Source organism: Perissodus microlepis, chromosome 7 (assembly GCF_051167445.1).
Source record: "Perissodus microlepis isolate ML-2025 ecotype Zambia chromosome 7, ASM5116744v1, whole genome shotgun sequence".
NCBI classification, from domain to species: domain Eukaryota; kingdom Metazoa; phylum Chordata; class Actinopteri; order Cichliformes; family Cichlidae; genus Perissodus; species Perissodus microlepis.
This window is the reverse complement of record NC_140467.1, coordinates 33,486,300-33,510,936: the sequence shown is the minus strand read 5'-3', so window position 1 is coordinate 33,510,936 and position 24,637 is coordinate 33,486,300. Positions and strand designations below refer to the sequence as shown.

The following is a 24,637-nucleotide window of genomic DNA, read 5'->3' as shown; positions in this document are numbered from 1 at the left end:
TTTTGCTACAGCTCGAAGAGTAGTAGCTAGCTTCCATTCAAACTACAACTGTAGCAATAGGCTAGTAACTGGCTAGGGAATACACGTTTTTCCGCTAGTAGGTGGTTACCCAGGGATTACTCACCCATGTTGGTGGCCTGTTTGATTGAGTCTTTAGCAATCATTTTCCCAATGTCTGCCATTAACCCTCCAGCAAGCACTCGGAACCAGATGAGAAATACTCCTTTTTTTTCGGTTGCCAGATAGCTGCAAACTGGTGGCTAGGCCTGTGTGACATTTCTCACTTACTCCTACATTGTCACCTTGATTGTCACACATCCAAAATGGCAGACAAGTTAACGTTGTGTGGTTCGCGGTCACGTGTCTGCAAAACCTCAATACAGATTTGGTGTTGCAGGTTTTCAACTAGCCCACCTGCTGCTTTAAGCTAACTTAGTCATAGTAGTTGTGTGGCGCCATCTCTGACCTGTGTACTCCCATTGTGTTCAGCTGCATGTGATTTATAACACAGCCTAATAACTCGGTATCTGACTGTATGTTTGTGGAGTGAGAGTGTATTAGAGTAGAGTAGTGCATTACATACTCCTGCACAAGTTCACAAAAATTCCAGAAACTAAAGGGGACCTATTGTGCTCATTCCCACTTTATTTTGGAACTATGCAAGAACAGTTTTATGTTACTAACAGTTTAAAAAAACAAATCTTTGTATCTTATACTGGTACTATTTGCAGCTCCTCAGTTCATCTCTTAAACATATTACAAATTAAATTTCTGATTCTTAAAACAAAATTCATACTTTGATGGACACACTGTGTTACTCCAGTACAATTTTGGGGATCTATCGGTAGGATAAGTGCCTGCCTAGATACACACAATACAATTGTTGAGAAAGCTAATTTAGCCACATTAGCTTAGCATTAGCCTTTGGAGCAGTCATCAACACAAGACAACCAGTGTCAGTGATATAATATTACAGCTTCTATTTTATAGCTCTGGCTCCACAATGAAAATTCAGCTTCATACTGGCCTCAAATTCCACTGTTTTGTACTTTTAGAAAGCTAAACAAAATTAGCTTGTTTCTGTGACTGTATTTGGAAATACCATCCAATTAACATCTGCTACATCCCAGGGTAGATTACAGGGATTACTTGTCCATATGCTGAAGTATTTGAAAGTTTGCCCATGTCCACTTCAATGTAATGTCAATTGTAACAGTGTGTGTGTGTGTGTGTGTGTGTGTGTGTATATATATATGTATATATATATATATATATATATATACACACACATAGGTACATATACATATATACATATACATATGTATATGTATATATATATATATATATATATATGTATATATGTGTGTGTGTGTGTGTGTGTGTATATATGACAGAAAATAAAGAGAAGCAAAATAGGTCCACTTTAATATGCAAAACAATCTAAACCCAGAAAGGTTTTAGTCTATTCTTAAAATAGCCAGTATGCAAAATTTGAAGTGGTTTAAATAGTTACTTAACCTTTAATTCATTTTCTGATTTATGTGACGTGAGCGTAATGCTTTGTCTTCCCTTTGCATTTAATGTCTGTGTCAGTAAAGAATACAAAGCATGTCCTCAAGACAAAAAAGGAACAGAAGCCCCCAAAAGCACTTAAACCTCCACTTGAGTACAATGAAAATACCCCCCGCCCTAACACTTTTAAAACTCTTTTAATACATATTAATAATCCATTTTAACCTGCTGACTAACAAATTCCGATTCCATAACTTTACGATCTATCTTTACTTTCAACGTTATGTAAGGTTGTCCTCGTCTAAAAAGTAGGCATTCATAACATAAGCTGAAAACACATTTTTCATCAGTTTCCTTCCAATCGTGCAGATCTAACACGCTGTGTTTGTGTGTCTCTTTATGCGTGTGCGTGTCTCCAGGATCGACCCACATCTTCACTCCCACCAGCCTGCTGGAGCAGCTCAAGGCCATGAACAAACCAGACGAGGAAGTGACGAGCTAAAAATCCTCCAATCAGTCTCTCTCCTCTTAACCTTACTCCCACCCCCTTACATCATCTCCCCCCACATCATTCCCAACCAAATCCTACACATTAACTGTGTATGCATCTTGCTTGAGAAGAGAAAAAATTTAGACAATTAAAAAAAAAGAGAGATACGTTATATCAAAGAATAAAATTGTTGCAAGTATTCTCATATTTTACAATGGATGCAACTAAATAAACGTATTTAAAATTGATTAAATATCAGAAAAGAAGGCCATTTAAAATTGAAATGACCAAAATGTAATATTGTACGCTATGAAACCTGCTAGGATGTGTAAAAGGTAGATGATTTCTCTTGTTCGTTTCTTTCGGTTACCTCCATGGTGTGACTTTTACCGTTAGCAGATAGAGGAGGGATGTGCAGCCTGAGGGGTTCATATTGTAAAAAATATATCAGTCACCATGCAATTTATAGATATATGCATAGATATATTTCATCAGAGAGGAGTCTGTCCTATCACCCTTCCCTTACCCATTTGAGATGTTCGTATTCAGTAGCATGCTTGGACTGTGTTTGTATCCAGTGTGGATGTTCCGAGAGCCGCATGTAAATGTTGTGGTTGAATATGGCACTTAAAAAACCTTTTTGTTTTGAGCATCACAAAAAGGAAACTATTCTTCAAGGATTTTTAAGAGTTTAAGAGACAATTTCACTGGCCGCTTTATTAGGCATACCTTTGTCACTGCTTATTAACACAGATGTATTGCTAGTAGGTCACATGGCAGAAGCTTGACGCATGTAGGCATGGTCAAGACGGCCTGCTGAAATTCTGGCAGCAAAAGGGGTCCAAACCTGTGTCAGCAAGGTGTAACTAATGAAGTGGCCGCTGAGTTTGTATGCTCAAGTAAACTTGGTCCCAGCTACTGAGTTTACAGGCTAGCAGAGAAGAAAGTGTTCAGGGATGTATTGATTTTTGAGTTTTTGATACTCAAAACAAGATCTGTTGGTTTTAAGTATTCATTTTAAGAGCTCCACTTAGTCAGTGGGAAAAGAGGGAGCTCTGTTTAAAGCCAGAATCATCCCTCCTCCAGCTGCCGAGACTGTAAAGTATTTACTTGCCACAATCTTTTTCCTTTCCTCTGCAGAGACGTCACGTTTCAATGTCAAAAAGGCCGTTGCTTGCTGATATTTAATAAATAATCCCCCAAAAAGGGCCAGTTGTATTTCAGTATTGTATCCTGTCAGATTAAGTCTTATCATTGGTTAGTAACGATGTTTAATTGGGCCATGCACTGAGTAGTGTTGTGTATATGCTATATGTTGCTGTTTTAGCGTCTCACTGTTGAATGGTGATTTTTCTGACTGTGAAGTAGTGACTTTTCCTTTGACGAAAAAACAAAACAAAAAAAAAGCCAACGTGAAGCCGCCGTGTTTGTGGTGTTTTAGCTGTAGCTGTTTAGTGGTCCACTGGGAAAAAGAACTAAGATCTATATTTTCTTTGTCTGTTTTCCTCCTCTGGTGCAATGTAAAACCCTCCAATGGTGAATGGCTTTGCAAGTTTAAAAAACAAAACAAAGAAAAACCCTGGAAACCCCTCGCCACTTTTCTTTCCTCCTTCTATTGCCTCTTTCCTGGCCAAACAGTTGTATATTGCACTATGATGCGTTTTCTGTGATGCAAACGCTTGTGTTTATTTTTTCTTTTCTATTATAATTTGCTGTTGTATAGGGTTTACGCTGTCAAATCAGTTGATTTATATCAAAATTATTTATCAGAGAAGATAATATTGAAACATTAGTCTGTCCTAAAAACTGTTTAACTTATTGGGATTGTATGTTTGCGAGTGTTGAAGCACAAACAATACTTCCATGTGTACCTAATATGTACTAAGGTTGTCTAATAAATTGGCTTCCATTATACTGAAAGACTGAACTTTTTTCTATTATTTCTAAAACAAACAACAACACACAGTCATTCTTTTTTTTTTCATTACGGAGCAGTGAAATCGGATCGACATCGGCACAAATGAGCAATAAATTAAAAAAAACAAAGTACAAAAAGCATATCTAGAACATCGCATTTTAAAATATATCATCTACACATACAAAAAAAACCTTTGATATCCAGCATCTGAGGCCCTTGGTACATCAAATGATTATGGTTTGAAGAATGACCATCTAAAACTGAGCTCATGGCTCATGAGTGCATTTCATTTACAGCAGAAAGAGTTCCTACATCATCAGAAAATTAATTTCTACAGCGACTAAAATAAGACTGACGTTAATTTCAGATTTCTGAAAACTAGTGTCACATGATCAAGAAATGGCTCAAAGTGCAGAACTAATTCATGAGAATATACAGGTCTCTGTAGTACGTCATAGGTTTGAAAATAAATATGATCTATAAGACACAATAGTGTAAACAGAGTTATTGTAATGTTTACCAGCAGATAAAAATACATGCTTTGGCCACCTGAGCAGAGGGGGGGAAGAACTATCTTAGAAAACATCAGCAAAGAAAACTTACAAAGAGGATTTGAGATTTTTATTCACTTTGGTCCGACTCAGTTCTTTTGGCTCGTGCCTCGTTCTGCAGCTGCTTTTGAGTTAATGACTCTCAGTCTTAGTGCCTGTGATGACAGTTCACACTAGTAGCTGCAGGACTGAGTGAGCAGCTCCTGGTACTGCAGTCCAGATGCCAACGAGCCAGCCATGTGCCTGGAGGTGTGTTTCATGTGTCGAGCTGCTCTGATGGCTTTGTTCAGTGAGCTGTCCAACGAGCGCTCCCTGTCAACAGACAGTGAGCGTCTTTTCATCCTCACCTCCCCAGGACCAGTGACCTCGGAAGACATCGGAGTTCTGTTAGGAGAGACGTAGAGGGGGGACGAGTACAACCTGAGGAGATGGTAAAAAGTAAGTAAGGATCAGGACAGAACAATAGGTTTCTATGTAACATTCTCTCAAAACTATATATGAAAAATGTTATGTATCAGAAACTGTTCAATAAACTGCACATAACTTGCACTATTTTACCCCAAATTCTCATCCAGCAAACCTCTCAGCTAAGAGGGAAAACCTCCCCTCAGCGCAGCCATGTGCACTTAGGGAACGACCTGGCCAGTCAAGCCAGTGAAATCTGCCCTCTGTGTTTTTAGACTGAGGCGATAATGCTGTGTGGATTCTGGACACTGTTTGTCATCTTTAAGTTTAAAATTAAATAGAAAATCAGGATATATAAATGAAATCTGTTATTTGCATGTTAATCTAAAAGTTTGGGAAACAAAAAAAAGGCTTTTAGGATTTTTGCATACTGTGTCAGATGAGTGTGTGAGCTATGAGAGCAGCGCACTTACAGGAGTGGTGGAGGGCACACTGGCATGCACTGCAGCAGTGCAGGTGGAGCTGCAGATGCAAAGAACCTGCTCCCCACTGCTCCATCAGGGGACTCGGCTGGCTGGTACTTTATGTGTGTGGAAGTGTCGGAGAGTCTGTGACTGTCTGCGAACCACAGAGCAGGCCAGGAGCTCCATTAACACTTAAAATAATTGCACTCATTTCATTTACTGCAGACTAAATTTATGAGTCAAGTGGAAATCGGGCATAAATTTCCACACAACTAAACTCTTGTCTTTGTGTGGTGAAATAATGGATTTAGCCACACAAAGATAACAGTACATCCTTCTTCTGATAAGGATTTAAACCTCAGTGCTCTGACTGTGCATCTGAAACGCATCTCATGGTCTCTAACCTGGCTTAATGACTTTGTATGATTCGAGGCGTCCGCAGAGAGGACATTGATGGCAGCAAGTGGAGGAATGGAGCATCTCTCTACCGCCACCAGCTGGTCCTGACAGTACAGAGACATCATAGAAGAGGCTTTATGGAGGCTGATCGACTCATTCGAACCATAAAATTAAACCAGATAAAGCTTTAACATTGGTTAAAAACATCTTTAAATTAAAGTGCACTTCAGACACTTGGATTCTGCCCTCTTTGCTAGCAAACATGTTTATCCAGGCATTCATTCTCACGTTCAGGGGATGCTCTGTGAAATGACAAACACTGAGAACAAACAGGAGCTTGACTTCTTCTGCTGTCAGGTTCATCTCCTTTTTCAGACACAGAAACAACAGGATGCTTCCCTGCAATACAGAGAGAGGTTTCCCTCAGCTCAAACCCTCAAGACTGCAGTGTAGATGACTGAGAACCTACATGGATTTATTTAACATGTCTGAACAGGTCCCACTGCAATTTCAAATTTCTGAAGCTGTATTTGACTGAATTTGTCTTTGTGTCTCCAGTGGTGTGGTAGATATTCTTACTGTGCTGTGTTCGCCTGCTGTAGACAGTAGTTGTGTGGGAAGAGCAGCTGTCTAGTGCTGCAGATGTTTGAGTGCATCTGGACACCTGAGGCTGTGGTGCACAGGGCTGCAGCTCCGATCTTGTCACTGAAAATAAAACACTGACTCAATAAGTGATATGGCTTGCCATTAAAAATAGGAGTTAATGAGCATAACAGGCTTCAGAATCAAAAACAGGATGAGAACCTTAAAGGAGACGACACTCTTACATCTGTTAGTCCCTGTGAGTGAACATGCTTCGGTTTGACCATACAAGCTTTCATAATGTCTAAATGAAATGAATAAACTGGTATCACTCTGTCTCCCTCCTTGATTTTAATGATCATTTGTTAATCACGATGAACTCACAGTAATCATGTTGTGGCTTTTGTTGGTTTATAGAAGCAGATTTTCTCCTGGCTATTCGTCTCTGTGTGGACTCCTCCGCAACCTTGTCCACCATCTGTGTTTCTCTTTTCCCTGCACTGACATCACTCCGCTGCTCTCTAGACCTGAGAAGTGGAAGAAAACTAAATTAACAGCAAGCAACAAAAAGCAAGTCTGCTTAAAACTTCATTTGTGACATAACTATGAAATTTCCAAATCAGGCCTTAGAATATAAGATCACATAGTTCATTATGCATCCACAATTATTATTATTAAATAAATAAATAAAACTTTATTTATACAGCACCTTTTTAGACAGAGTCACAAAGTGCAGCACATCAGATAAAAAGTCATAAATTCCAGATGTTGTTAGACATCTGGAATAATTTGAAAAATTTGGGAATATCACCCAAAGCAAGCAAACACAAATCAGGTTTTTAGTGCTCCTACTTGGCAACAAAGATAAGTGACTGTATAATCCATCACAGTAGACTGACTCTGTGGTTTTATGTGGAGCATTGAAAAGAAAAGAAAAAAACAAAAAACAAAAACAACCTGAAGCAAGATGAAGAGGTGCTTTGATTAGAGCTGTTATCCTGAGTTGATGGAGCTGATCTAATAGAGCTGATAGGCTTCTTGTTTCTCAGACGATCTTCTAGTCTCTCCTTCAGTTTGGTTACCTCAGCCTGCAGTATCTGGACTGCATCACTAGAGGAAAACAGAAAAAGGATCTTTACAAAATAATCCACCTTTGCAGTTCATATGTAAGCTTGAACTAATGCACTATCATACCACACCAAGTTTTGTGGCCAAATATTGTGACGTGACCTCTAAAATGCTTTACTGTGGAAAATATGCAACTAAACCATTCAGCTGGTAAAAAATGGATGGCAAATATTGATGTAGGTGTCAAACCAAGTGCACACGCATTCTGAAAAGAAACAAGAAACACCACACCGTGCAGGAAACAGAAGCTCCTAATATACAACCTGATTCAACAGCAGGCGATTCTGTAATAAAATACATAAAAGAAAATTATAATAAAAACATTACAACTAGTTTTTGGCGTGATCGTGTTACTGCATTATTGTAGCAACAGTTATTGTCATTCATCAGAAATCATTAGGATTCACAGCGACACTGTAGAGTGACTATCTACTGCCTCACTCTCAGAGCTTTGTGTTTCTGGGACATTCTCCACTTGTACTGTTGACTTGTTTTCTTCAAGTCCCATCCAGACACACAAACACTCACATGCAGTTCTGACTGGAACTCCTTGCTCGTGGAGAATCGCAATGGTGGTGCTGAGTAGTGGTGGAAGAGCTTGAGTGTGAGCTGTCGAGGAAATTGATAGATTTGCTGTACTGGTCAGTCTTTTCACCTTCAGAGTCAATGTGAGCTGTAGAAATAAGGGGAGGTCAGCAGCTTAAATACTCAAAAAGAGAGAGAGAGCACTACTGATTACTAAGTAAATCAAATTAGAAACTCACTGCCGTCACTTTCAAGTCCAAACTCACTGCTGCCACTCGCCACCCTTTGTTGTCTCAGATTGACACAGCGCTTTGGAGAGCAGGAGGAGGTGCGTCTCCTCACTGCCCTTCTGCATCTCTGTGGTTGGTCGAGGCTGAGGCTAAGTCGGGAGCTCATAATCAGGTCTTTAGCTGTATGATTGTGCAACGGTGAGGAAAAATTAGATGGTGCAAAGACTCGGCCTGTCTGAAGACTCGTGCTTCCTTCCTGAGGCACTGGAACACCGCTGCACCATAATGGAATGTAACAAGGACAAAAACAAAAACACAGAAGACTTAATCAAAGAAAAAAAAACAATCACTTTAAAACAATAGAAAATCACATCAGAATGTGTTGTGTGTGTTATGGGGTGGGGGATGGCACCTGAGCTGAAATTATTAGTGCAGTAAATCACTATGGAGGAAGGGAGGCAGAGTTGGACTCACCTCTCTGATGCCCTCTGGTGGAGAGGACTGGAAGCTGTTGCAGGAGTTAGACGGCTGCTCTCTGAACCAACAAACCCGCTGTCTGTCTCTGGAGAGATGATACCATCCTACAAAACAGAAGTTATACAACATTAACACTGATCATCACACTAGGCAGCTGCAACGAATATGTCAAATCTTTAGTAAAATAAAGTGTTTTGTTAATCATCACAGAAATATTTCAGTATTATTGTAGGGTCTTTATCTCATAGCATAAACCACCTTGAGGCGACTGCTGTTAAATAAAGTTTATTTTTTTTAGCTACTTTGAAACTAATTAAACTTTGGCATGTTAAAAAGAGGCAATTCAAATAGTGCACATATACACTGATTGAGTTAGTCCAAGGATATAGGGAGCATTTTGCACTTATATATCAGCTGTATTTAAGAAGTCACCCATAGAGAAACCACTGATTGGTCATTAATTGACACTGTTAAATCTAAGCCTATGCAAAAACAAATCACAGAATATGACGAGCTTATGTTGAGGCGAAGTGAAGAGGAGGAGAGGGACAGGTGCTGCTAGGGCGAGACAGACGTCTCTCACGGAGTCCTTTAGTGCTGCAGGCAGGCAACATGTTCCGATAGCGCACAACTTCAGTTTTTTTATTTCTATATGATAATTGTGCATTATTAAGTGATAAGAACAAGTAATCTGATGCCCTTTAATCATTATGAAGCTGTAATTTGAGATACAATAAAAGATACAATAAATAAAATACGTTTTTGTACAAAGTATCGGTATCGGATCAGTATCGTCGATACCACCCTGAATTTTACTTGGTATCGGATCGGAAAGGAAATCAGTGGTATCGCACATCACTAGCTCTGATCTGTCAGCTTGTTAGTAATAATAATATTATATGCAATATATTAATTAGCACAAGGAAAATGCATGAGTAAAACAATATATAATAGGCTATACCTAGCTAACTAATTTGCTAAAAATACTAATGCAATAACTAGTATTCTGCCAGTGTAGACATATGACAGTATGTTGCTTTAATAGTGCCAACAACATGTGTATGTAACCAGGTTCTTCCTTTTAGTAAAATTTAACTGTTGTTCAGTATTTATCAGCTCCAAATCCAAAAATGATCAGCTCATTTTCACTCAAGCTTGGTAGAACCATACACCATACAGGCCATAATAAAGCAACATTTTTACTCGAACTGATACAGGATAAGTGACCATCAATATCACTGACCTGAGAAAACACTCTCCTGCCCCCAGCCTGAACCTCAGAGCTCCTCAACTCTGACACTTTTACATCTCCGAGGCTGCTCAGACTGCTGCTGTGAGACTTTCCCACCTCTACCCTCTTTATGTTACTCTGACGAAAAACAGGAAACATCATGAGCCGGCTGGAGGCCGGACGAGGACTGGACCTGCTGTTTTGCTGTTTGTTCACGTCAGAAGAATAGCCCTGATGGTCTGATTGTGCATTCCTGTTAACAGATAATTGGAGAGAATTTAGTCTAGTGGTCGGAGAAATTAGCTTCCTCCCAATTGTGTATTTTTTTTTACTCAATTTTTTTTCCAATAGAAAAAACAAACTGTGCTGCTGGTGAAAATGCAGACCATCTTGCCTTTTACTTTGAGACTAACCTCTGAGAGAGAGTTTTCCAGATTTCATTGTTTCCAGTTTCCTGTCTGTCCTTGTGTTCAGACTGCATGTTAGTTCTTAAAGCAGGAGAGGAGAGAACTGCTTCATTCAGGCTACGCTCTAGAAGTTTGGGAAGCTCCTTGATGCTTCGGTAGCTAAACAGATGGAGGAGAAACAGTTAAATAATTAAAAGTCCCAGCTGCAGGGCTCCTTATTTATCAGATTTCATGATATTGATGCATTTAAATATAGCTACTCACTGATTCACTGCCATGGTAAAGTCCTCTGCAACACTTTTAATTTTGCCCTTCAGAGGATTGAGGTAGAGAGAACTGAGGTAGAGAGTTTCTTCATCCTCTCCCTCGGACTTCTCTTCATCGTTCTCTTTACAGGCTGAGCTCACTTCTGCTTCCACTGCCCCAGAGAGCAGAGGCACAGGCAGGACCTCAAAAGAGAAAAAGAGAAAAGTAATTGACAAGATAAAGTCTGGTAAAGCTGTGATCCTGTCCTGAACAGGGATTTCATCATAAACCAAAAATAGTCCAATTTTGTGAAATAAAAATCCAAGTTTTCCACTACAAACCACATCAAGCAGTTAAACACGTTATGTATCACACACTCAGTCTGGTGCAATTTCAGCTTTTTCCATTTTGCCTAAGGACAGTTCCATATAACAGTACACTGGAGGAGCTGGGATCTAACCACTAACCTTCTGGTAATCAACCACTCTGCAGATGTCTGCCTTGTAACTAGAGTGTGAATGAATGCAATTCCCTACACTCACTGTGCTACAAGGGCACTAAAAACACATGCCTCCTCCACACAGACTAGGTTTATTACAATTTGCCCATGCTGCTCACAGAGTCATAATAATCCCGGCCATACACAGAATAAAATGATTCTGTTGCTACCTGTGGGTGAGTGAAGGTTACAACATCCACAGAGAGGGCAGATGGTGTGGTTGGTTGAGGAGGTGGAGAGGGAGGAGTAATCCAGGTGGGCTGATCCGGTTGCATCTGTTCCACCTGCTCCTTCAGCTCGTCCGTACGCAGCCCACACTGAAAGATCAGCCCCTCCAACTCCCTGATGCATAACATACATGTTAAAAAAGAAAAATGAATCAAAACAACTGAGTAATGAGCACACATAAATGCAAAATATAAAATGTATTCAGATGTAATGCTGGACATCAACATTACCGTTCTGGGTCAAACTGGCTGATTTCTATGCCTCGCTGCTGCAGGAGTTTGTGCTCATCCCTCGCCAACAAGTATCCCCTCTCCAACGATTCGAGCCCCTCGGCAAGCTGAGCCATACCCTAAAAGAAAGAACTTTTATGTATTCCATTCAATATATGTTCCCATTAGATGTGATGTTTAAAAACCTAGAGAATTCTGCTGTGCTTTTGTTGCTCTTACCTCAGTTTGTTCAAAAGGTTGAAGTTTTTTGCTTTTAAGGAGATCCTCAAACGTCTGCAGCTGAATGAAAAATCAAAAGGTTTATCATTGATTAATTTCCTAAATGACCATTATTATCAGCCAGCAAATCTGATCATTCTCATCTCTAAAGATTTAATTGACCAGTTACCTGCTGCAGAAATGTTTCGGCCTGGCTGAACAGAATATTGGCTAGCTGCTGTCCAAGCTTAGAGCCTGGTTCGGTAGGACCGGTAGCTGAACTTCCTGTTACATGGACAAACAGATTAGAAGGAAAATGCACACAATGCCTGTTGTATACAATCATCAAAGTCAGAGACAGTTCACCCAAAAATTCTAAATATGTGCTTTCTTATCTGCAGAGTCATTTCTCCATTCAGATAATTGTGGTGCAAGCTGCCCGGTTTAAAGATACTGACTAATACAAGATTTAGCAGCAAAGAAGTAACCATTAAATAAAATGAAGATACCCTGATCTGTCGTGGGTTTCTGAGCCCGAGGAAAATCAAATTTTAGCAACTTTGAAGCACCGCAGTTTAGTCCTGATTGCACGCAGTGGCCGGGATTTGGTGGGTCAGAGTACAGGTTAACCTGGAAGAAACATGAAAAACAAAAACAAACATGTTCTCAATAATTATTACCTAGCCTGTCTGTATGTGGACTTCTACATTTTGTAAGAGACACACTGTATCACTGTATAGTACTTTTACCCATACAAAATGAGACTTCAGCAGGTTTTGATCAGTGTTTGCTCTAATTTCTCATTCTAGAAATGTGAAGCGAGTCAGATCAGAAAACAGCATACACACAGCAGGGAAACATCCCCATCTAGTGTCCACAGGTTGTAAGCTTTCACTAAGGCCTCACAACTATTCTGACTAACACTTAAGGAGGGTACTGAGGTAATTAAGGGCAGGGGAGAGTAACAGAGTTTGGAAAAAAATGAGTTAAACATAGTCAGTCATCAGCCAACCAAATTGTGAAAATGAGCTTGACAGTCAGTCAAAGCTGTAAATCTTTATGACCTTTAACGGCTCTCAGAAGGCCCCCCCCCCCACACACACACACACATACATATTGCAAAAGTAAACAGCTGCATGGCACCTACAGGGACACTTTAATATACAATTAAGAGACAACAGAGATTAATCAGAAAGACAAAAACCCCACTTAAAACCTAAATTCAGATCATCAATCAGACTGGAACCAGTCAGATTTCTTATTAAACTGGTTATAAGCTCAGCTACAAATGGTAAATCTACTGGAACATATGTCTAATCAGAAAAAAATACTGACTAACAAATATCTGCAAATTTTGTTGTAAAGGAACTCCTCCCACCCTGCCTGGGTGAGGGGAGGATAGAACAGATGGTGGTTCAGTTTGTAATGAATGAGATGGAGAAAATGGAGGTGAGGAGTTCAGTAAGCTGATTTAAATTAGTGCTGAATGTGAAGCGCTGCAGCACAAACAGAAATGAGCCACCAAATCTTTAAATGACCCAATTCCAAATACTTCAGCACTACTCCTGCCTCTTCTGTATTTATTTCAAATCCCACTTTTCTGAGATTTCTAATCATTTGTATGACATACTGCTTTGTCTATGATGCGCTGAGCCTGCCTGGACCTGGGATGCTGATTCTCTAAATTTCTGTCCTGCAAAAATGACATATAGACATATAAATGTTGTGACATAATGAATTTATTTCATAATTCTAATGATTCTAATTTTAAGCTCTACTTTGAAAGTACTTTCACAGCTGTTCAACTATCAAAAGCCACATAATTACTCTTTGTTGACAAGAAAAATTCAATAAATGCCTAAAATTTAAGTAAATAAGTTGTATATCACTTTGAAGTTTGGTATTAACTTTAATATTTTATAGTGGCTTAATGGTTAGACCACTAATAATTATGTATGATAGTGACATGTACTGTTTTTCAATCCACACCATTAAAAGGTGATAAATTATAGCTGGATCTCTAGATTAACTACCTTGGCTTCCAGACGCAGACGATCAATGGTGTTCTCTGCCTCAGCGTACTTAGTCAGCAGTCTGTCGTAGTCTTCCTGCAGCCAGAGGAAATAAAGGAGAAGGACGTGAGGAGAAGCAGTGCAAAAGAAATGTGACATGAGGGGAAAAAAAGCGAGACAAATGAAAATGAAAGGGAATAAAGCAAAAATGGGGGTGGCGATAAAAGAGAGGACTAAAAGACTGGAGTGGAATTTAGGTTCTGTTTAGTCTAATTCATCCTGTGAGGCTGTCAAACATAAACAAAAGCTGAACATATGAGGACAGCCAGGCAAAATATCTCTGTGTACTTTGGTTTTGGATTTGCTTTTGTTTTTGTTGGCTGTCCAAATAAATGGATGGATGGCTTAATGCTCAGTTTCAGTATAGTAACTGAAACGCTACAGCAGACAGTGACATTCTGGGTAATAATATTAAACAAAATTCATTCTAGAAAATGTATTTGTATGTTGTTGTTATATTATAGTTAAAACTAAGTGAAGAGAAATCGGTGTTGTCTTATTTTCACGTTCAATAAAAAAATGAACAAAATGTCTCCATTATTCAGATTCCACCACTGTGATAAGTTTGATTTGAACCGTGACACTAAAACAAAGAGGAAATAAAGTGGGGCACCCTAAAACTACGAGTCTCATGTGCCATGTGTTTAAATGCATTTCCCCTATTTTTCCCATTTTAAAACCTTGAGCTGGGAGCTGAGATGAGACTGTTTCTAAATATATTAGTCCCTTCTGGCATATCCATGTTTGATGTTCACACATTATTAAATTCTAAGTGCGTCCTGTGTGACGTTTTCACCTTTTGAAATGAAAGCTCGTACTTTAAGTCCAGTCAGTATTGGCATTCACACTAACCTGGAAAAACTCAGACTTCTTCATGACATTTTGACTTGTTATAGTACAAAAAGCACAGATCTTATTACTGAAGCTTCAATTACGTGTCCCAGCAGACCCTGTCAGTGAACCTGTATTCACAGAAATAGGACCTCCCCTAAGCAGAATGCAGCCATCATTACTACAACTTTGATTTTAATACTGGGACAAGTTAGATATCTTCTGTCCATCTCAATCAACTTTAGTGGTTTAAAGTAATTTTACAGAGAACTCTTCCAAACTGAAATACCTCTTAGTCTCTACTAGTACCTGAAGCTGATTGACCAGTGTGGTGGCCTGCTGGTGGCATCTGAACTCCTGAGGCACAATAGCGTTGATTGCACTGGTTGCCTGTCCGTCAGAATCTGGCGAGGTAGGAGATTCACCAGCGGTGTTCAGTAGGACTTCTTTCACTATATCAGCAGGGGATTTGAAGACTATAGGTGGCTCGGGTGATAAGGACTTCCTCGTTAACAAGGACCTGCTCTTGGGGGGCTTGTAACCGCCTTTGGGAAAATGAACTCTGGGTTCGACCTTCGAGAAATCTGGTGTGTGGTAACTCAGAGGCCCCTTTCTGGAAAAAGAGAATTGTGATGTATGAAAATAGAAAAGAGCAAAAAGAAAGCCCAAATAAAATGGTTAATAAAATGTGTTTTACCTAGATTCGTCCTCTGCAACAGCATTGCTCCTGGTTCTAGGCGTTACCACGTCCCTGTCACAACGTGTGTTCTGTTGTTTGTTGGGCCTGACTGTGCCGGGGGAATGAGTTCTTGAATATGCAGCCTCAGGAGAGTGCTTCCTTATCTTTCTCGGTGTGGGAGTGGGGTGACTATGCTCCTTATCTCTCTTTCCTGATTCTTTTCCAGGGCCATTACTTAATCTCCTGTAATGATTTGAGATGACCTGTTCAGAAAACAATGCTGCTGGCTGACGCGAAGCCCTGAGCTTTATCTCGGGACAGCGAGGACTGGAGTTAAGGCTCATGTGGCTACTGTTAGACTCTTGAAAACTTTCTGTAAAGCTTATTTCTGGAAAGGTTTCAGCTTCAATTCCTGGGACAGTATTTAATTCCTCGGCAGTGAAATGCAGATGATGGGGCAAAGTGGAAGCGGCAATGGGTAAGGCAGAACGGGAGGCTGGACAGGAGACACTGTCCACACCATGCAGCTGAACGCTAGAAGATTGTCCTGAGCTGATCTCTTTTTTCTCTTCTTTACCACGATATCCTTCAGCGAGTCCTGCCAGCTTTCTTCCAAGCTCCCCTGATGTTCTAGTGTGCTCAAATTTCTTTTTACTCCAATCACTCCTCCCTCTCTCTTCTTCTCCATCTTTGTCATCATTCGTCGTGTCGTGGTGTTTGTTCCACTCAGAAAGATGCTCTGCTACCTGCTCCTCCATTCTCTGCCTCACCTCCATATCCTCTGACCACGTTTTTAACTCATCTATAATTACAAAAAGAAGAAGGCATGAAAAAATAATAAGGAAGCAAAAAACGTGTTGCGCAACAAAGGACTGTGTAGCTTTAATGAATCACACAAATGTGCACAGTCTTTGGTCTTCAAGCGCAATCAGTTCCATGACTCCAGCCATTAACAACCAAACTTATTTTAAATTTGGCAGTTTCCCTTAAGGTCATCATGTTTTTAGCTTTCTCTGCTTTAGACAGGTTCACGGATCAGTAGTGATGAGAGCTTTGTCTCAGACCACAACTCTGTACTAAACTGCTTGTTTGTTCCTTATTGTCTAAAGCCCAAGGTGGCACATCATGTGAGGAGTAGAACCAAGGGGATCCATGCCATTATTCAAGATTCACTCGGTTGTTCACGATGACCTTTTAAAAGTGTTACTGTTATGTGTCAAGGTGTGTGAGGAAAATATTCTGAACAATGTCAGTATTCACCACAATCCTACTCACTAGATTTGGCTAAATCCTGTGTTGTTTTGACTTCTCAAAATTGCCCAAAGAGACTAATATGACAGGGAGACAGGCAAAATTTTGTGTGTATTTGTAAAGATTTTACAATTGTAAATTACTCTCTACAGTAGAACCAAACAAGCAGGGAACTCTTTTACTCACCTGATGACAAAATAATTAGTATCTTGAGAACAAAGACGGAATTTACATTTCTATCTTTCAGTTGTCAGGATTTGTTTGTTTTCTATAATCTTAAGCATATTATTTTTAGGTTTTATAAAATATAAAATATGAGAAAACAAAAAAAATGAAAACAATTATTCAATTGTTATTCAAACAGGTCTCAGAATCAGGTGTATTCAAGTGCTTTAGAGTGGAAACTAAGAAATGAAGGTCAAGAAAAAAGTTAATAAATTATAAATGAATGCTCACAGGATGACAGTTTTCCTGTATCTTCTTCTGTTGGTTTATGGTGCGACAGATGCTTACTCAGCTTGTAGATCATCTCCTCAGACGGTGTGTCCCTCTCAGCCACACTATAATCTGCCTCCTCTGGGGTGAGGGATCCAGGGCACCCATCTGAATTGCATTCCTCCAATTCCACATTTTCAAGTGCCTCTGACAGTCCAATGATACCATTCTCATCCATTTGACTAAAAAAGTCATCCTCTTCTTCTGCCTGTTCTTCATCCTCTTCATCCCACTCATCCTCTGATATAGCAGTGCTATTAGGTGAGGAGTGGACCGGGGCAGGGGTCCAGAACAGAACCCCTGCTGTGGTGTTCTGTCTTGTTTCCATTCACCTTGCAGCCTCCCTCAGTTCTTTGTTTTGACTTCAGTTACTGTTTCAGCCAGGCCTGGGAACCTTTAGCATCTTTTTTAGTTTCTTTGGCTCTGCAGCCACTTTCAAAACCATGGTGGAGGAAGTTTACAAATTGCGGTAGAAGTCATTGAGCTGGTGGCACTCCAGAGGTAACAGCTACAGACTCAGTGATTACTCTTCAGTGCTGAGGAACAGGAAGCATTTGGATGCAATACCTGAAACACAAACAAGCAACCGATACTTATTTCACTACATGTAATACTTTGCAATGAATCAAGGTTAACACACCTTGAGTAGCACAATTTGTTAATGCAGAAGATTTGAGGCTAACCCCAATTCCTAATCTATTTTCCATTGAAATAATTTAACAAAAACAAAATCATGTCACAGATAAAAAAACAAACAAACAAAAAACATCCTAGACATAACAAACACAATAAAGCCATGAAAAAAGAAAGAAATTACAACACTCTTTATTTGCTTACTTTTTTACTTATTATTTCCAATTAAAATAAACAAAAAACAAAAATTAAAGTTCTAAATTGTCTAATCCTTCAGTCTAAAAGCTTTTCTGTTCTGTTTATCAGTGCTTGTATTTTATTTTATTAGCATTGTACTAAACAATACAGTCAAACTCATTGGAGAGAGCTTTTAATGGCATCTACAAGACTTTTTTTAAATCTGTTTTAACACTGATCAAACTCTGAGACAATAAAACACAAACAGACTTGACCAGGATAATAATAATCAGTAAATTCAAAACTTAATACCTTTACTATATACATAATTAAAAATGTTCATAAATGTAATTATAGATGAACGAATGGGAATACACAAATGATCTACCAGTTAGATGCTGCTGCCTTTAAGAAAAAATAGGCTCCTGATTATTTAAAGCTTAGTTGACTGACTATTTCCTTTGAAAATGTGCAGTTCAAACACTGACTCATGATATTTTAGGATATCATGAGAATATTTACAATGCAGCACGTATGGACCGGTTTCTAAGGCGACATGAACTTTGTGGTGTTTACACCACTGATTTAGAATTATTTTTATTGCCCCCTGCTCAAACCCTGTACCATCTGCTCACACCGTACAGCTTTTACACACACTACTGAATTCATCTCAGTTGCTTAACTCACAGGAAACAAACACAGTATACAGGTAACAGATCCTCGATTAGTCTGCTAGTTCAAAATGTCACATAGCAAGTCTCCCAAGAATTAGCTTGGAGCTGCAACACTCACTATGGCAACTCCACAACATGAGCTCAAGTTGTGTTTTCAGAGTGTGCAGTTAAACATCTCTGACAGCTATACAGCCAGTGGCTCACTCCCAAAGCTGCATTTCAATGTGCTAGAGCAAGGGTGGGCAATTAATTTTCCCAAGGGGCCACGTGAGAAACTGGGACTGTTGTGGAGGGCTAAAACAATAAGCTTATAAAAAGATACAATTAATACTGAGCAGAACTGAGTTCAACTTGGTGGTGCAATCCTCCTAATTGCCAACAGGTCTCAAAGAACATCAAGACCATGCATATTTAAACTTTAAGCTATTTGGATTTGATTGCTTCAGCAGCAAAGTCACACTGTGTAATTATCACTTACTTCCACTTCCACTGACACTTACAGAACAGCTATTTCATAATGATGATGTAGCTTGATTATTTTGGTTTTGAGCCAGCAGGTCAGGAAATAACAACTGCATACCGGGTCATGGACTTTAACATGCATCAATGACAGAAGCAAAGTCTTGCAATTAACATTTTAAAACAAAGCGCAAGTAAAGTACACACTCTACAGCACTCACATTTCCATTAAGAAAAGTGGTAACCATGGTTGGTTGCTTCTTTCATCAATATCCCAGATTACCAAAAGAAGATTATGAAGCCTGGTGCTTCTTTCATCTCTTAACTAACATAGAAAACATTACACACAAACACACTCAGATTTACCCACAGACGCGCATGCACAGACTCGCATCACGCTGAGCCCTTTCATACACAAATCACTGGCGACTCTCCACACAGGCCAACATGGCAAACTCACCACGCATTTAAACTAGACCACAAGGAACAAGAGCACGCAGCTCTGCGCATAAACAACATGAGAGGTAGGTTTACAACAACAGTCATTTCAGAATAGAATCGCTTAGAGCGCACAGTGTAATTATGGCATTATTTCTATGGTTTCTTCCTTCTTGGACAAACATGAATTTTCAGGCAAATGAAGACCAAATCCCCACCAGGCTGTTGCTGAAGTGAAACTGCACAAGCCACAAATTAATGTGATGCAAATATATGTATCACCTGACAGTTTAGTGCTCATTTTATTTTAATAGATTCATAGCCATAATAAAAAATTTCTTCACCAAAGATTTTACACACAAAATGAGATTCTATTATTTAAGCCATGCAAACATGTGGTCAAATTACATTTTTGTTCATTTTTTAAGAAAACTGTATGTGAAAGTCAAGCTTACTGATGCTTTAGCAATAGCTTGCAGTTTAAAGTGTCTGAAATGTGATGTAGAAATAAAACTGTGGATGTCAAGAAAGATTTGCACATTCACTGGGAAGAAAGATAAAGCAAAAACCCTGATGTGACTGCAAAGTGCTTGGAGGACGGTTTAGCTGACACAGCAGCAACAGCTCTCCTTTCATGCAGCATTTATGTACAAAAAGGTTCTACATGAAAGAATCATCAGAAAAACTTTACCTGCTACCTCATCACAAATGTCAGTAGAGCGACGGTGAACAGAACAGATCTTTAGTTACAACCATTTTGGAGAAAAAGAAGGTGGGGAATATTATTAAAAGAACACATTTCCTACTGAGGACTGAGGTCGAAATAGAATTATGAATTTTAATAAGTCAACTAATTCTTGATGGAATTATCATGCAGTCAGTCCAGAAAAGTAAACTAAAAAGATACAGAACTTCCAGGATAATTATCCATGTAATGGGAGGAAATAATAATAAAATTAAAATGAGGTAAGACAGCATAAAATGTAATTCCTAAATTCAGAAGCTTTTACATTATCTGTATCTATAGGAGCTTCATTTTGGTGAGGAAAAAGAAGCACAAAAAGAACTCACCTGTTACTCTGCTCATAACTCCATGTTCATGCCCAGGAGAACTAAGTATTTAACTCAGTTGCCAGATTTGGGGGGGGATGGGGTAAGCTGCTCTAAATCCCTGACAGGGGGCTTCACCGATTGTAAAGAGACAATAATCATCATGCAGAACACGAGACTGAAAAAACTCTGTGCTACAGACAAACTAATTACAACCAGATGGTGAGGCAAGCCAAGAATACATGTATGATGCACAGGTAAGCTGGATGTTCGGGAAGGACAGAGATGAGGAATGACAGCGTGAGAGAAAAAAAGGATAGATGATACGGAGGAAGAGGAGAGAACAGAAGAAGAAAAGCTGTCATAAAATCAACAGGGAATATATATGTTTTCACAGAGTGACACTTGCTGAATTTTGAGCACACAGTGAACAGAAGTGTAGGTGGAGCTGCCCCACAGAGCACCGATCTGTTTAGGAACGCCTAGTGAATAAGATATGGCAGCTAATCTCCTTAGGAGGCACAGGGAGCACTGAGGACACAGGATGAATATGCAGAAGGAGCCGCTCAAGAGAGTGATTTAATATTTTTACTGTTATTTTAAATACTACTGAACTGGAATGCTCTGGCATTGGACTTTAGACTACAAGCCATATTTAACAATACATTCATTCAGTGCTTTAAAATTGCTAATTAACCTAACCAAAGCATGTCTTTGGACTGTAGGAAGAAGCAAAAGTACCAAGAGGAAATTCAAAAAGGCAGGGAAAACAGGCAAACTCTACGCAGAAGGACACCAGCTGGGGTTTGAACTAGGAAACTTCTTCCTATGAGATTATAATACACTGCCCACAATGACTGTTGACTGGTTGACTAATTGACTAAATTGTGCAGTGTCAAAATACACTGTCATTCATTGAGCAAAACATTGGCAACTTTTGTAAGCAAAAAGGCGATTTTTTTTGGCAGAACTGGCAACAAGTCTGGACCTAATTTTGACCATGTGCTTTTGACTATCCAGCCTCAATACTCTGCCTTACCTGCACGTAACCTGTACGTTACAATGTTTTCCATCTTTATGCACCTTCTTACTTCATACTCCCAGCGGACTCTGAGTTCAATAATATTGACATACTAACAACATTTTCAGCTTCCTCTGGCAGAACAAAAGGGTAAATAGACTGGTGCATGTATAATTTTCATCTACACTTACTAAACACTTTTTCAGGGCTTTTTTACAACACTTTTATCACACACACACACTCTGAAAGGAGTGCATAATTTGGGATTCAAGGACACTTCAAGATGCAGACTGGAATAGCCACGGAGCGAACAACTGACCTTCCAATTAGTAGACGGCCCACTCTACAGCCTAAGCCACATCACCCCAGTAGTGCTGTTAACTTGCTGTTCAGTGTCTCTAAGGTTTGCAAAATGATAATAATATGCAGTGCTAAAAATCAACTGTTAAGAAATCACAGTACAGTATAGCAATAATAATAACAGCAATAATTACAGAATTCAAATGTTAAGGGACTTAAGATCAAGTAAAATCAGGTAAGGCTTTTCTTATACAAGTATATTTTGAAATGTGACTTAAAAGAACTGACTGAACCAACTGATTTCATAGCCTTGATTAAAAAAAATGCTCTGTCCTCTTTAGTTTTCAGTCTGACCCCAGGAACAGACAAAAGGCCTCTCCCCAAAGAACTTAAAGCACATACTGGTGCAGATGGTACTAAGAGGTCAGAGAGGAACCACTGCCTTTTTTAGTGGTTTCTTCCAGCCTGGCCTCAGAGCAAACAATAGGAAGTATACTTCATGGCATCAACACTTCTTTCATTCAAAAGAGGGGACAGAGAGAGGACAAAGAGGGGGCATGTCACCATGGCAAACTGGAAAACAGAGCTCTGAATGAAAAGTCAATTGGTGTATTTGAACCCTAACCATGATTATGGCTTTATACACCTAACAAAGAATTTGCTATTGCCTAAACACAGCAAGAACGTAATCCTGCATTAAAAATCTAGGCAAAAATGAAACATGTTTGAACCAGCCACCGTGCACATGGTGATATGATCTATGGAAGTTTACCCAAAATATACTTTTAAAATTTCCACGAGTGAATTATCAGATAAAAAGATACAACATCCAGTGTACCAATCCTTGTTTCTGTTACTCTATGTCAATGAGACTAAATGAACGCACTTTCAGTATTAACACTATCATATATTCCATGACATTAAGGTTAAACTTCAGTTACAGAAAAAAAATCTTGCTAAAAAAAAACAACAACTAAAGTTTGGGTTCAGGTGGTGACACTTCTAGTGGATGTTAAAAACAACAGCTAATCGTGAGAATTCAACTGGGAGGAGCAACTGATTTTGCATGGGATCACCCCACTTTGCTGTTCACTGTATCCCAAATATCAGTGCTGCCAAAAGGAGCTGATTCTGTAGAGATACTGTAAAAACATAACTTCGTGCCTTGGGAAAGCCAGGTAAGAAATCTACAGTCTTCCTTTGATCCACAGTTTCAGGCAGCATCAATATCCTTTCCCCCCTAACCACCTCTGCTTTACAACAAGGACTTCCAGTACTATAAAGAAAAAACGTGTTCAGATATACAAACAACCAAGTACTACCAGCCAGTCTGGTGGGCTGTGGGAGCCACAGAGCAAGAACCACCGTTGTGAAGAAATCTAACAGCATTACATTACAACTTACCTCGTACAAACACAGTAATGGGTCGATACTGGAGATGAGATGACCAAGAAGACTTGAGGGATTTCATGATGGGCAGATTTCACAGCATGGGTCGGTTGCCTTGAAAACAGCAAAACTAAAGAGGAGAAAAGACCCACCCCTGTGTCACCATGGCACACGCACCACAACAAACCGCCATCAGTAAACAGGGTTCTGGGGGTTTTAGAAAACGGTTAAACAGCTCACTTCACGGTTCGTCGCTGTTAGAGTAACGTTGAGAGTAAACCGTTAGTAAATGTAAGCTAGTTCTACAGCAGTCACTGCCAGTTTTAGAACTTAGTTGTCGTTACTATCACTAATTCCTTATTCTCTAGTTAAAGCAAACCTAAAAAACCCACACTCCGACCACTTTCAGCTACATTATGTTGACAGGTTAATTCCGACGCAGTTACACTGCTACACCCATTTCTCCAATAAAAAGAAAAGCTGAATTTTCTGATAATTATAGGGCTAATTATCAACCTTGGACGTTGGAGGAGCGTGGCACTGATTTAGCTGGAAGAACAGTTACTCGAGGCGAACTAAATGGAGAAATGTTAGCCCTGAGCTTATACTTCAGGCATTTTATTCTCTTCTAACCACGTCGTGCATAACTTGGCCTTTTTTTAAAAGGTGATATTGACGACAATGATAACGCTTTCCACCCTAGCCTAAACTCAGTGGTTGAACAAAGGCGTTTGTTGCGACCAGTGAAAACCTGACAGGCAATAGTGAGGAGCATATTTTTAACATACGCACCCAAAGCTTGAAAGCTTCAACTCAACATCTGAGTAGTGATTGGTTATGATGGTGCTCAGGGGCGGGACTTCTCTTAAATCAACATACAAGGGAGGGTGCTGTTCAAACACGAGACCACAAGAGGGCACCGTTGCACATGGTTTAATTTTTTTCCTCCCATATTTAAAGGGAGGAAAATTGATCTTATTGATACTCCGCACAGATTTGCACAAACTTAAAGACACAATTAAACAAAATAACACAAAAGTCATAAAATTCCTTTTTTTTGTTGTTGTTAATGAACTACTGTGTGCTCTAGGGAGATATTAATTTTGTTGTATTCATTTAATAACAATAAAGGTGTTCAATTCAGTTTTTAAAAAGGTAAAAGGGAATTTTTAATACAATGTAAAGGGGAGAGGGTGTACAGTGCTGTGCAAAACTCTTGAGCCATCACTCATTTCTTTATAGTTTCCATTGCTTCCAATATGTGAGGATTCTTTTAAAGAGTCACCATGATCTTGAGCAATAGTTCTCCAGACTTTTTGAAGGCATTTCTAAATTTTCATTTGGACATTGGCTGTTTTTTTTTCTTTTTCAGTCCAGTCTTTGTACCTGACACATTTCAGAGGAATCTATTTTGGTTGTTAAGCCACTTAACACTGATCTACAAATCA

The 24,637-nt window shown here is 39.3% G+C and overlaps 2 protein-coding genes across 6 annotated transcripts in view; one reads left to right on the top strand and one right to left on the bottom strand.

The window, feature by feature from the left end:
* Positions 1-3,922, top strand: part of stxbp1a (syntaxin binding protein 1a) — a 36,383-nt gene extending 32,461 nt beyond the window's left edge. For both annotated transcript variants that reach the window (XM_084934733.1, XM_084934732.1), the window contains one exon: positions 1,932-3,922. In XM_084934733.1, coding sequence (XP_084790859.1) covers positions 1,932-2,014 — 83 coding nt within the window. In that variant the 3' untranslated portion in view covers positions 2,015-3,922. The remainder of the gene's footprint in view (positions 1-1,931) is intronic.
* Positions 3,348-23,889, bottom strand: akna (AT-hook transcription factor). 4 transcript variants are annotated; one of them, XM_084934726.1, is made up of 24 exons: positions 23,205-23,889; positions 17,010-17,615; positions 15,321-16,104; positions 14,933-15,236; positions 13,754-13,828; positions 13,351-13,413; positions 12,230-12,350; positions 11,911-12,005; positions 11,742-11,801; positions 11,523-11,641; positions 11,235-11,406; positions 10,584-10,768; positions 10,326-10,478; positions 9,925-10,165; positions 8,679-8,785; positions 8,214-8,479; positions 7,978-8,122; positions 7,279-7,431; positions 6,706-6,848; positions 6,319-6,444; positions 6,028-6,138; positions 5,745-5,843; positions 5,350-5,494; positions 3,348-4,891 (listed from the first exon to the last, which is right to left on the bottom strand). In XM_084934726.1, the coding sequence occupies exons 2-24, from the start codon at positions 17,374-17,376 to the stop codon at positions 4,645-4,647; spliced, it is 4,281 nt and encodes a 1,426-aa protein (XP_084790852.1). In that variant the 5' UTR covers positions 17,377-17,615; positions 23,205-23,889; the 3' UTR covers positions 3,348-4,644. The 4 variants fall into 4 exon arrangements, with proteins under 4 accessions (XP_084790852.1, XP_084790855.1, XP_084790854.1 ...); XM_084934729.1 differs by having other exon boundaries at positions 17,067-17,615; positions 23,205-23,888; XM_084934728.1 differs by lacking the exon at positions 23,205-23,889 and adding an exon at positions 20,501-20,824.
* Between the last annotated feature and the right edge of the window lie 748 nt (positions 23,890-24,637).